The 14,026-nt window shown below is 37.5% G+C and overlaps 1 protein-coding gene across 2 annotated transcripts in view; it reads left to right on the forward strand.

Annotated features, from left to right (window-relative positions):
- Positions 1-14,026, forward strand: part of LOC110443763 (protein unc-93 homolog A-like) — a 41,499-nt gene that overhangs the window by 13,572 nt on the left and 13,901 nt on the right. The window contains exons 1-2 of one of the 2 annotated variants that reach the window (XM_021488158.1): positions 8,933-9,029; positions 11,672-12,898. In XM_021488158.1, the coding sequence (XP_021343833.1) occupies positions 11,729-12,898 (1,170 nt within the window). In that variant the 5' untranslated portion in view covers positions 8,933-9,029; positions 11,672-11,728. Of the gene's footprint in view, positions 1-8,932; positions 9,030-11,671; positions 12,899-14,026 lie in introns of those variants that run through there. The other variant, XM_021488157.1, reaches the window with a different exon arrangement.

The following is a 14,026-nucleotide window of genomic DNA, read 5'->3' on the forward strand; positions in this document are numbered from 1 at the left end:
CTGTACAAGAACGGCGATAGCATGGAACAGTGATTAATTACAATATTGTGCTTTGTAGCGGAATTATTTTAATGCTGTGAATTATCGATTTTTCGAAAACCTTATCAAACAAATTCACACATGGTCCAACTCAGACTTTTGGCTGAATCCAATTCAATTAACACTTCCTCTTGTTTTAGATTAAATTTCATCACCGCGGTAGATAGAGTAACGTACTTGACGCCTCAACATGAAGTGAAATCACATTTACAAGGAATGCAGCCAGCAAATAGTCAAATTAGGCAAGGGAGAGGCTGATTAACCACGCCTATAGTCCCATGTATACGGATATAGCATTCCTTAAAATTTCTTTGGTGAAAGACACCCCTGCAAAATATTTAATCTTTACAAACAGATATTTAAGCACGCTAAATACAATTTCTAAAGTATTAAGATAAGTCACAGAAATGCGCATTCGTTCGTGGTAAATGCGACGAACATTTATTTACATACATCTAGTGTATATTTTCCTTTTAATACTTAGACGGGTCTATACTGAACTGTCGAGTTGTTCCAGTTTTCAATGAAAAGTTATTTGCAGTAATGTTATTCTGAACGCGATTATGATATTCCGCTTTTACAAGAGAATAAGTTTCGAGCGAAACCAAATCGATGGTGCTAGACCAGGCCTGGTCTGGCCGATACCAGTAAACATTTATAGACAGCATAACCACGCGTATGTCTGAACTTATTAGTGAATGTCTGGTATTGGTCATCATTTAATGTCGGTATGTTTGTCCTTATTTAACGTCGGTATATTGGTCTTCATTTAATGTGCGCATCATCCATGGGAAGATATTTAAGTTTCTTTTTATATATAAACAATACCATTACATATTGTGTTATGGAAACCGAAACTTTTGCTGTCGTTGTGAGGTATCGTAAATTATGCGTGGTCGTCATTTTTAAAACAAGTTACGTGACACAGATTATATTTGGAATATTCCCTGTATCAATTTCGTGTAACTAGTTATATTTGATATAGACCCTGTATCAATTTCGTGACACAGCTTAGTTCTAAAATAGTCCCAGTATCAGATTCCATGTGTTATCTTACGTATCATCTCACGAGTTAGAGCCAATCAAGCTCCACATGAGATCGTGATATATTTGGCTTCCTTAATTTGAACATCCTCTTGTTTTATCCCTGTGCTCTTGAAAAATGAAAAATCGCCACATGACCAGGAATACAAGTAATAAAGGAATATCGTCAATCGGTTGCCGCCTTTAAAGAGCAAGACGCATTCGGAGCTAATCAAGATACTAACAGCGGCTATATTGTTAAGGTTATCGAAGAATGTCGATTGATTAGAACGGGAAGCGCGTTCGTGACAGACAAGTCTCTTACGAAGCTCTAGTTTAACACAGTTCTTGTCTAGCTCAGCAAAGTTCGTCGTCATCCGAAAAAATAACCGTATCAAATTTCAGCCAGAGAGACCGTGCTTTATTAAATTGTACGATTGGCTTAAAATTACCTCTAAAACACAATGTCCCTGAGGTAATCAGCGTGTGTTTGGTGTACAAGTAAATACGGTGAATGTACCTATAGGGAAAACAGAAGTAGATTAAGTTTTATTAGTTATTTACCCGGAGAAGCGTACCTTACTCTGATAGCATTTAGAACTGACTCTGAAACAAGCGCCAGACGCTTGGATTCAAATTGCCATATAACTCTTGTATTATTCTCCATATCAACTTTAAACTTGACATTTTGAAATAGTTTAATGTAAGTTTAAGTAAATCGTGATTATCATTTACTGTTGGTGACGACTAAATGATGGTGAGCATTTTCGTCTCGAGGACAACAAAATGATGGCGAGCAATTTTTATCTGTAGAACCACTTAAAAATGGCGAGTACTTTTATCTGGAGGACGACTAAATGATGGCGAGCACTTCTATTCGTTAATCAACATCAGGACATCAGTTTATCAAAAATGAAACAGTAGTGGAAATAAAGAATAACTAAGATATTCTTTTACAAATTGAAATTTTTACATTAAGGGTTTTTCAAATTTATCTCGACAAAAAACATATGATGTGATACAACCTACTATGGTCCGCGATTCCCATATTTTCCCACAAAAAAATGTAAGCCTTGTGTGTACTCTCAATAGAGATCATGAATTAATAAAAGCCCCAATGGTTTTGAAAAGCCTTTTGAAATCACAACGTTGTACATACTCTCTCTTAGATGGAATATTCTCGACCTGGATACAATTGCGCTGCGAACTTACATATTGGAAGGTTTTCAACTTGACACTTGAACAGAGAGACGTGTTTGTCAGAGAAACTGTGCGACGGTACATTTGTTCGGGGATTGGCTTTTCCTTTGGGCCTACTCTAGTCGATATTGGTAACAACATTTTACAGTAACTTCATTTAATCTTCTAATTGTGTGTCACTGGCTAATTAACGTCAACTCTAGTTAACCCCTTAAACACATTACAGGACACACATGTAATCATGTCGAGTAAAAGTTCAGCATAGAGACGTCGGAGAAATGTACCGTATACGTTATCGTCGGGTGGGAAAGAGGGTTCAAGTGACAATTGACTTTGATATTTCCTAGACGAATGCAGATAACGAAGATGTCAACTAAGACTCTCTTCGCGCTTCAATCTTGGCCTACAAGAGTGATTAAATTAGGTTAGAAATGCTTGTTCCATAACTGTTGCAAAAGAAGTGTAATTATTAATTCGTCAATCGTGTGAACACTCTAAATGTCATTACATTTACCACATTTTATTTCAGTTTAAATTCTTTATATATCGTGGTTTTCTTAGTGATCGTCATGGAGAAAAGGCAGTGTGTGTGCAACCCGAAACTATGCCGACGGTAGATGTTACCATATGGAGAGTTCACCGGTGGAAAGAAATGGCCTACTGTCCAATGAAATAGAAATAAAAAACATACTTAAACATCAACAAACAGGCACAGCCCCCATTACGTCAAAAAATGAGAAGCCACATGATATAACATGATGATCCCCGGTATCAACTGAGGACGAAGCAAACGTTCTTCTGAGCGACACATGCGTCTTGCAATTAACGTGTAGGGAAAACGAGTTTTGGTGTCCGCCGTCAAACCAGGGGATCGTATGAATCACCAATGGTCTAATATACAGGGAACAAGACTTGAATCCTGGAGAAAAAGAACGGTAACAACTAGAATGTAAGGTTATAATGAAAAAGAAAACATCTATTCAGCGAAGATTGGAGTAGTTTTCGAGTAGGTTTTCTTGGCATGTAGCCACCAAGAAATTTCTGGTACTCTGAATAGGATTAAATGTAGCGAATCCTTTGTAACATAATCACTCGAAAAGAAAAGTGGGACATGCTAAAAATATTCAGGAAAAGAAATTGGACTATCGTAAAATGAAAGTTTTTGAGTTGTCAAATAGCTTGCTTGTAAGGTGATTAATATCAAGAACAAATCATTATCAATATTATACGTATCTGAATGTAGAGTAAAACATCCACAAAGAATATTCAATCAAAAATATGTTTTTGTCTGATAAATGATAAAGATGGATGGAAAACTCCTATCCAAGCAAAGCCAAATATTTCGAACGAGTTTCTATGGTGATTGACTGTAAGTACGTTTTATGGCGAATGCATCCATGTTGTATGTTTATGTATCGGTCCATACCACGCGAGTTTGGCATCACCTCCCTTCCTCTAGGGATGGCGTTAAGGCTGAACTAAAGTAACAGAACTACTTGCACTGATTTGGTCAAGTAAGTTCCTCATCAATTACTTCAATCAATAGGTGTTCCGTTAAAGATAAGTCACGTTTTAATGCCTGTTTCCATAGTTAATCTCCGTTACCATAGTAATTTCTAATACCCGTTACCATAGTTACTCCTAATACCCTTTACCATAGTAACTTCTAATACCCGTTACCATAGTTACTCCTAATACCCGTTACCATAGTTACTCCTAATACCCGTTACCATAGTTACTTCTTATACATGTAACCGTGGTTATTTTAATGCATAATATCACAAATACATGTAACAATAATGAATACTACATAGTTCTTATACCAGTTACAATAGCTCCTTCTAAAAACACCATATAATTACTTTTAATATATGTTAGTATGGTTACCTATAACTCTGTTATCATAGTTACTAATTTGTATTTATTATTCTACGATGTTTAAATATGCTGTCTGCATGAAATATATTTATGTATCTATTATGTATTTATGTATCTATTATGCATTTATGTAAATATCATCTTTAATTTCGCTTGTCTGTTTGTCTGTGCGTGTGTACAAAGTTCATATTTACTTCAGTCTGTCTGTTTGTGTAACTATACATACATGTATCTTTACCTCCGTCTGTCTGTTAGTCTATCGCTATGTGAATATAATCCTTACTTCCGTCGTTTGTTGATCGGCCTGTATGTAAATATTTATATCTGAATGTTTATATAGTCTTTACTTTCGCCTGTCTGTTTGTCGGCCTGTCTGTTAGTAACATCCTTACTACTGCCTGCTTGTTTGTCGGCCTGTATATTAGTATCATCCTTAAATCCGCCTGTCTATCTATCTGTATGTAAATATAATGATTACTTCCGCCTATCTGTTTGTCGGCCTGTATGTTAGTATCATCCTTAAATCCGCCTGTCTATCTACCTGTATGTACATATGATCATTACTTCCCCCTGTCTGTTTGTCGGCCTGTATGTTAGTATCATCCTTAAATCCGCCTGTCTATCTACCTTTATGTAAATATAATTATTACTTCCGCCTGTCTGTTGTGAATATAATCCTTACTTCCGCCTGTCTGTTTGTCGGCCTGTATGTAAGTATAATCCTTAAATCCGCCTGTCTATTTGTCGGCCTATATGTTAGTATCATCCTTAGATCCACCTGTCTATCTATCTGTATGTAAATATAGTTTTTACTTCCGCCTGTCTGTTTGTCTATATTTATGTAGATATAAAAGAAAATATTGCTCAATCACCAGTCGGCGATATCTCCCTACGATGCTTAATCGATGGAAGTAAGTGTTTTGTCACTGTAGATCTATATAGTTTACATACATTATGCATAGAGCACGCCCACATATTGGTCTTAGGTAGGTAAAGTAAACGTCTATAGAGCATATGTGTGTCACTTTATAACGATACGACAGATTCTATCCATAAGTGAAACACTGTCTCGATACCAACAAATACCACGCAAAATATACGTTGTCTGGAAGCATTTGTCTTGATATATTACGAAACTGAATATTGTTAACGTGTTTTCGGTTTTAAAAGAAATGTGTGTATCATACGCTTTATTTCAAAAGAACGTGTGAATACACATTTCCCAGTTAATCTCGATATCGGGTGTTGACATATCATCGTCACGCACGTGTACTATTGTTTACGCGTTGTAACCATAATTTACACTACGGTAATGGAATGCCCGATACGCAATACGAAATGATGACAAAAAAAACATGTGTATCACGAAGGGTGGGAAGTCCTGAAACATTCGATAGTCAAACCTCAATGAAATTATTTCCTAAACTATACATTGATATACCTATTGTTTCTCCTTATGTGTTTATCATTGTAATATTAGGTTGTATTATTGTAAACCTCTTTTGTAACGTATACTGTGCGAAGCTATTGTAGTGCACAACTGACATGTGTTATAAAACAACACTGGAGATAAAACCTATAACGTATATTTGTTATTACTTTAGTCTTTGATAATTCTTATTGCGTTCTGCTGTTTATAAGAATTGAGACGCTTTCACTTATGACGTTGTTTCTGTTATTGAAGAGTTAATAATGTCATAATAAAACAGAAACAAGTTCCGCCATGGCCTGTACCTCCAAAAACTGTAAATACACATTGGATATTTTACCGGCATGACTATTCCGTCTTTGCGTATTGCAGAGTTATCTTCTCTTTGGAGCAGGGATTGATTGTTGCGGCACTTGTTTGTGAGAGAAACGTCATCAATTTTTGAGAAAGCGACGTAATTTTCTCACACAGACCAATGACGTAACAAGCAATACCTGCTCCCAAGAGAAGATAACTCTGCAATACGCTAAGACGGAATAGCTGCGATAAGACATTTCTAAAAATAGAGCCATACCTTGCGGCACATTATTGAAAAAAGCAACAATTGCAATAAACAAAAACAATATCAATAACAGTGTTCTGATTGTAAAACGTATGTGTCGAGGCCAAGGGCCGTATTCATGAAACCGTTCTCATGCTCAAGTATGGATTTTGTGCCCAGCGTGAAGTTATTTTGGGCTCAAGCCAAATTTCTTGTTCCGATTATGAATTTAAAAAAAATCTTATTTTGTCAATGATTTGGAAGACCATTGGAGAGACTTAAAGCCGAAAGCTGTTTTCAGTGTTTACATATGACTTTTTGATCGTTTGACATGATTTAAGCAAGTTAAAAGAAAGTTGGTTTGAGCACAGAATCTATGCCTGAACACGAGAACAGCTTTATGAATACGGGCCCAGGATTCGAACCCTCGACTCCAGGTAGGTATATTATCGCTCTTACTGACTGTGCTACCTTGTCAAAGCAAGTATCCTGGTCCAAATGTGCTACAGCTATATCCAAAACGAAATTAAGGGGAGATTACTGCATATACGAAAAACCACAGTACAGTGGGACAGGGATTCTGAAGTATTTCGATATTACACAGTAATCATTGGAAGCACGGTCTTACTACAAACAGAACACAATACATATCCAGCACACACACAGGCATACACTCATAGGGAGATATTAGCCAGGTGGCATAGGACTAGTAGTTAGCGCCCGATAAGGCAGCTCCTGTGAATTCCTCAATATTGTATTGATTAATATTTATGCTAATTGTATTGACTGTATAAAATTGTATATCTATGTACTGTAAAGCGCTTTAGAGTGGCTTATGTTAGCTAGATAGGGCGCTATATCAAATGTTTTATATTTTAACAAAGCGAGTTATGTTTATTTCAAAGACGTGAAGAAGTGATGCAGCTTTCGCCTTCTTTCATTAAATCGATTAGTACCATCAACAGTTCTGTAATTATAGAAGCCTCATTAGTTCCTTGTTATAAATCACATCAGATGCTAAAAACTACCATACCATTTCTTTCCCGAGGTTTTGTAACGATCGAATGGGAATTTCTTTCACTCTTTAATTTAGTTTCGCCTAAAGCTGTCTTTCGTGCTGTTGGCAAATCGTTCTCTCTCAAATTAGTTTAATGTCTTAATTAAGATCGATAGAGAATTTGTTTGTTCAGCAATTCTTGCTTTTTTTCCCTATAGGAACTGTGTCTCCGACGCCAGTGATGCCTCCATATTAAAAGCAATCGACCAAACTTGGAGGACGCTGCTCAGTTAACGATTTGAAGTCCGTGACCTAGTTTTAATATCTATTTGAAGAGCAACTTTCAGAAACGCCTGAAGATTCATCTTACACCTCCATACAAAACTGTTATCACGGTAGACGTATAACCCTGACCGGTCCCGTGTATAATGGCAATGCGATGGCTATCAATAACCATGACAATTTACATAACGACGTCGGGGAAACATGTGAACCATGCAAAGCTCGCTGATAAGAACTTATTGATTTCAACCTAGGACGTTAATGGAATTTTTTTTTTCTGACAATACAAAAAATAATTACAAATCATTCGTATTTGACTTAGCTATTAGACGTCCTAGGCCCCCAATAACAGTGACGTTCCCGACTTTAAACCTTTTGTTCTTTATAGTCAGAGCAGAAGGCGCCATTGAGTGGAGAATGGGGAGGGGCCACACCTCATAATAATATCACATCAGTTACCCTCTGGGAGATCAAACATCAAAGCCGTTTGGAAATGTTTTACTGTATAAAAGAAAAAACTTTAATCATTTTGAGACAAAAAAATGAAATATGAACATAAATATGTCGTATTGCTGACAACACATCTGTTGAAATGGATGGTGTATAATCACGAGAAGTCTTAAAGTCGTCCTAGAGGTCCTGCTAGCATGACAACCGCCTTTCAATCTCCTCACTAGGTAGTTTTCCATGTGATATCCAGTTTTACATCAAGCTGTTCTATAGCTTGTATCAACGAAAAGACATCATACACAATGGCACGTATATGTATGTCATTCCTCGGGGATATTGGAAAACCCATCAGCATGTATCACGATCGTTATATAATCGCAGTGTCGGAGTTCCTGGTCGATATCTTCTTCTACCAATCGTTGACCTGCTACATCGCCTCTGATTTGTTTAAAATGGCTATCGTAGAGAAATGTGTTTTCTTAATCTTTCTAAACCGGATTATTCTATGCTACATACACAGCGACTGTGCACAACTGATCGTATACACTCAAGTAGACATACAACGCTGCGTACTCCTCCTCTAAAGCCACTGCTTCCTTGGACATAATCACCCGCCTGCAGCGAAGAATAAATGAATAAACGAAACGCAGGATATGCCCTTGTGTTGCTATACATTTTTGAAGACAGGGAAATAAACGTGTCAACGCTCACTCCGTATTCAATCTTTGAAGGAAATTGCCTTAATTCAAAAACGGTAAATGCCAGAATAAAAAAAAAATGGCATTTTTCGCCAAAACTCAATTTATAAACAAACTTGAACCATATTTTTCTTAATCTAAATCGAAGACAGGGTGAGAGTATCTGAATGTTTTTTTTTCGACCGTATTTGTTTAATTTCTGTCAACACTGGGTTTCATCACAGGAAATCGCATTGTGCCACCTGATCCATCACTCGGAGACCATTCTAACAAATCAGAGTCTGTAATAATCAACAGATAAACTGGAATCGACTTCATATTGAAAAGCGGCCTTCCGACACGCCATCTGTCATCAGGTGTTTGTATGTAAATTTTACTCCTCTATGGTCATGAAATGAAAAATCTAACTGGAGCCGAATCCTACCTTACATTGAGCGTGTTAGTCACTACGAGGACCAAAATCAATATCGATCCCTGTACATACTGATATAGGTGAGTTCATCTATACAAACATACAATGCTGTACCATGGTTAGACAGTATTATGGGATGGGTGATCGACACAATGACATTCTTCCGCATATGTATCATATATCTTTATTTCCGCCTAGATGAATGGTTTCAAAATATATATGTATATGTAACATTATAAATTGCAAGGCTAGCTGATGAGTAATTTAAAGGAAATTGCTCCTGTGTGAGTAACTAAGCTCATACAATCATTGCGTGTCCCTGATTCAAACCAACGGTCGGTATGACAAAGGTTGTATAGCCACAAATACACAGTCGTATGTCTATTAAACTATCGATGGTATAATTTCATCATTTGAACAATGCATTTTATACAATCAGATTATTTTAAGCTGTATTGGAAGATCCTCGAAGCAGTTTATAAATTGGACTGTGATGTACCAGAGAGTGTTACGCACACTTGATTCTATATTGATATGTAGCGTTGATAGATTGTCTTTGTCCGTTTTGTACATTGTACAATGTAGGGACATATGTGACGGGAAGTCATTGTATGTTACACCACAAAATGAAATAGCTCAATTATATTAGTAGTTCATTTGTCAACATACACGATAATAATTGTCCTGACCTGGATTGATGGGAACTTTAAGGCTAGTTTCTACTGGTTACGTGGACAAATAATAAGGAAATATATGTCATACATCATTACATTATGTTTTAAATGATACACTGGTTTATACTGTACTGATTACCGCAATGTCCTGCTAGGAAAAACAGACAATGAAATATACTTGATTGTATATAATTGAACAAATAATATATTTGTAATTTTTATCACAGTATCAGAAAAAAACCGTTTCAGGCAATAATAATGCAGATGATGTACATATGTAGACGTTAAACAAATAAACTATTATTCGAGGTTTTGCTTTTCATTTTGCAAAGGCGCCCAAGAGGCTTACATTTTCCTTTTTTAATATGAACGTAGACTTCGATTAACGTCCATCCTATAGGGAGTAAGTCATATCGGTTTTTGTTTTAGAAATAAACATTTGAATTGCTTCACAGAAAAATTCTGAGCGCCTTCTTGTGTATTATGTTCTGTCGTAGATAACTGTTGTACGTCACACCCATACAAAGAAAATGAGCAAAAAACTAACTATAATTTTTCGTCAACTGTAAATGGATTGGAGTCCCTAAATGTGCTCCAGACCTTGTAAGAGCCGCATACCCTCAGTCGGTATTGGGTTTACTAACTTTAGAGTTATCGATTTGCAATGCTCACTTTCTTTGTCTACCTTGCAAGCTTATTGCTCACGCCTCGCCAATTTTGACATCCTTCATGAGAAACCTATCTCTTTCATGATCAATATTATCATGATCACAATGATTTCAAGTAACGGATTATGTGGGCTGGTTGGTCGATTGCTTAACACCCCGGCTTTCAACGCATGCGGCCGGGGTTCGATCCCCGAAGTCGTCGTACGCATGGATATTCCGTGAAAATGTTTTTCTCTTGCTCACACAACTCCAACAACCAAGGTGGAGTATAAATTGGTCTGGGTTGGATGTTGCGGTATCTGTGCTGTAGCATTCAAGTGAGGTGGCACTATAAATGATGCCGTTGGAAGCACGGTCCCACTACAAACAGAACAAATTACAGAGTAAAACCCAGCACACACGCAGGCATACACACTTATGGAGATATTAGCCAGGTGGCATAGGACTAGTAGTTAGCGCCTGATAAGGCTTGCAAATTCCTCAAAATTGTATTGATTGTATATCTATATATTCTAAAGCGCTTAAGTGTGGTTTATGTAGGGCGCTATATCAAATGTTATATATTAATTTCTTTAAAAAAATACGAAAAAATACCCCAGGCTTCCACAACTTGTGTACGTTCACAAGGAGTTGTACCAATTTATATAATTTCTTCCTAGCTTCCAATGGTACTACGAGACGAACGACGAACGAAAACGTTGCCAGCGACTTGCACTTTCATGGATAATGTATATTTACATAATTATGTCAAAAGTGCGGCATTAACATTACCTGGATTTTCTTATTCTATTGTTATACTCTAAAACAAATAATATTTTCTCGTGTCGTGCAATTTGAATCGCATACATGGTAAATTATGCAAAACTAAAACATTCAATTTGCTATGAGGAGGCATAAAAAAATGTAAATGCTTTCACTATCTTAACCAAGTAGTGCATTTCCCTTAACAGTACTCTTCATTGAACGTATTATTTCACGGCTCACTTTCCTTTTAACCTTTGTCTTCGGATTCAAAGTGTCCGTCATTCTAAGCTTCCTCCGGAACTTACATTACACATATATCTATCGGTACAATGAGAACCGAATGCAGATTCTACCTGATTAAATCAGATGTGGAGCGTACGTCTACCGAACAAAGCACATTTTGTGATAGTTTTTCCTTGTATAAGCACTGCTATGCATATAGATAATGTTTCTGTAGTTCGATTTTAATGATAACAATCATGTACATCTCCATGACAACGCCTCAAACCTAAGCCAACAGTGGTTGTACACATCACCAATCTTCTATAACGTTGCAATTATACATAACTAACTGACCCTTATTTTAAATGACGCTTTAACGTTTCTAATCTTCTTTTCTTTTCTGTGTATTTCCAGATTCATCACCAGTATGCGCCTTGACGTTACTTCCGGTTGACTCTCCTATCCCTCACAATGATGGCCGATTGTGACTCCTCCCCCGACCACACTCCCTCAAGGGATTCTGATTCCTCGGAGGTCAGGGCTATATTATGGGGGAGACTCGGGCGACGCCTGGAGAGTGGCTCAAATGAAACTCCGGCTATTGCAGAGCAAACAGAACCGACTTCCGGAACTACTTTTCCGCCGTCTGTGAAACGACCCACGCGTTTAAGTGATGAATGGAACGAACTTCGAAGACTGCGCGGCAGCCCTGATGGTCAGGATAATGTTTCCATTCCATCGCACAGAATGGAAAGCAGACGTTCCATATGGAAGAACTTCATATCCCTGTGCACAAGTCTAATGTGTGCTTTTATATCCTTCCTGCCGTTACGAAATATTCAGAGTAGTCTATATACGAACTACCATCTAGGGACCTTATCACTGGCAGTGATTTACGGTAGTTTTATCATAGGGTGTGTAATGTCCTCTTGGATTGCACAGAATGCCAGGCCAAAAGGTCTCATCCTCGTTTCCGTCTTCAGTCACGTGCTATTTGTGGCGGCAAATATGTTCCCAGCATTCATCACGTTGATCCCCGCTTCCTGTCTGTTTGGATTTCTTCAGGCACCGTTGTGGTCAGTACAAGAACTTCTGATTGGCAGCTACGGCACCAGTTATTCCGCCGTTACCGGCATGAGAATGGAACGCTCCATACAACAATTTCAAGGAGTGTTCGTAATATTTTGTCACTCGGCACAAATATTTGGAAATCTTTTGGAATCGCTTGTGTTGGGCATGGACGATACTGCAACCAACGTCATGTTTCATGGGAACTACTCTAATTACTTACGGGAAGAGTCCGCCTCGACAAACTGCACCTCCCCATGTAAAACACCAATAGCATATCCCTTTAACGCTTTTGGGTATGAAATTTTCCCCAATACTATGTTACTAGACGGAAGGTTACACCAGGTAGAGATTCTAAAAATAATCTTCCTGGCTATTGGGTGTGTGTCTGTTACCCTAGTAGGGTGTTGTTTACGAAAACCAGACATCATTCTGAACAAAAGGAAAATGTGTTTAAAAGAAAAGGTTCAGGAAAGTTTAAGTTTCTTTAGGACAAAAACATTCCTCATGCTTGGATTATTGATGATATTTACCGGCATGCAACAGGGGATCGTCATCAATGACGTCACAAAGGTAAGCATTATTATTTTCCCAAAAGTTACAAGACATGGCTAGAAGTGTTAATGTATCAATCTGTCCGAGCTTGGAGGCTCAAGATGTAACAGCTTGCCGCGATGTTTTGAGTCGTTCATGTACCAAAAGTGCCTTACATATTCTTTAAACTTAGTAGCTTATTCGTGCTCAATTATATTCAGGGTAAACTAGAACACAAGGACACACCATGAATTAAAAAAAAGAAAAACAGTCAGTGCGGTTTGTCGAGTTATCAACTAATTTCCAGACTTAATGGTTGGTATATACCCTCATTCACATACAGTTTATTCGTCTTTAGGCTTCTTGATATGCTTACTGCTTGATATTTGTATATGCACTGCCAAGGGGATATCGTCTTAATGCTATAAACCGAAGTCGATGTCACGTTTGACTCTCGTTTGTGATTTTGGATGAAAAATACATTTCTATTCCACCATGAAACCATGGTAATAAATATTTGGTTATATTAATACCTTTTTAGATGGAAAGATTATAATGAAAATCGTAATTAGTCTTTCTTCGGCCATTCCATAGGTTATTCCCTTTAACATCAAACAAGTTCCCAGTAACTCGTTGACCGCCATGTCCATGTCCCGCTTCGTATGACATGTCTGTATCACTATTGGTGGGATCAAATAGCACGACCAAAGAAAACTGTCTTTCCAGATCTCAAAAGGATGTCGGCCAGAAATACCATGTCTGGTCTTGATTCCTTCGCCAACTCAGCCTTAAACATGTTTCTTCAATATTAACAAATAACTTGACGGCGACATGCTCTCCGTGGTGACCGTATTACTAAATTTCGAATTTAACATGCCTCCGCGTTGTAACCTCATTTATGCAAAAGGTTTAAAATCAAATTGATGAACAAATAATTTTGTTCTCGTTCTTTGATGATTGTTACAATTCAAAATGTGATTGACCGTTATAAAGACTTATTATCTGAAATGTACGGGTCACAAACAGCACCATCATCATCTTTAATTGATTTACGGAGTTGCTGACCGGTCATGGGTTTACATGGAGGCATTCCGTTAATTACGGTATCAGTTGACGCGCTGATTACAGGTGGGAGAACCGGTAGATATAGAGACCGTTAATTAGCCT

The sequence above is a fragment of the Mizuhopecten yessoensis genome, unplaced genomic scaffold (genome assembly GCF_002113885.1).
Source record: "Mizuhopecten yessoensis strain PY_sf001 unplaced genomic scaffold, ASM211388v2 scaffold716359, whole genome shotgun sequence".
Taxonomy (NCBI): Eukaryota; Metazoa; Mollusca; class Bivalvia; order Pectinida; family Pectinidae; genus Mizuhopecten; species Mizuhopecten yessoensis.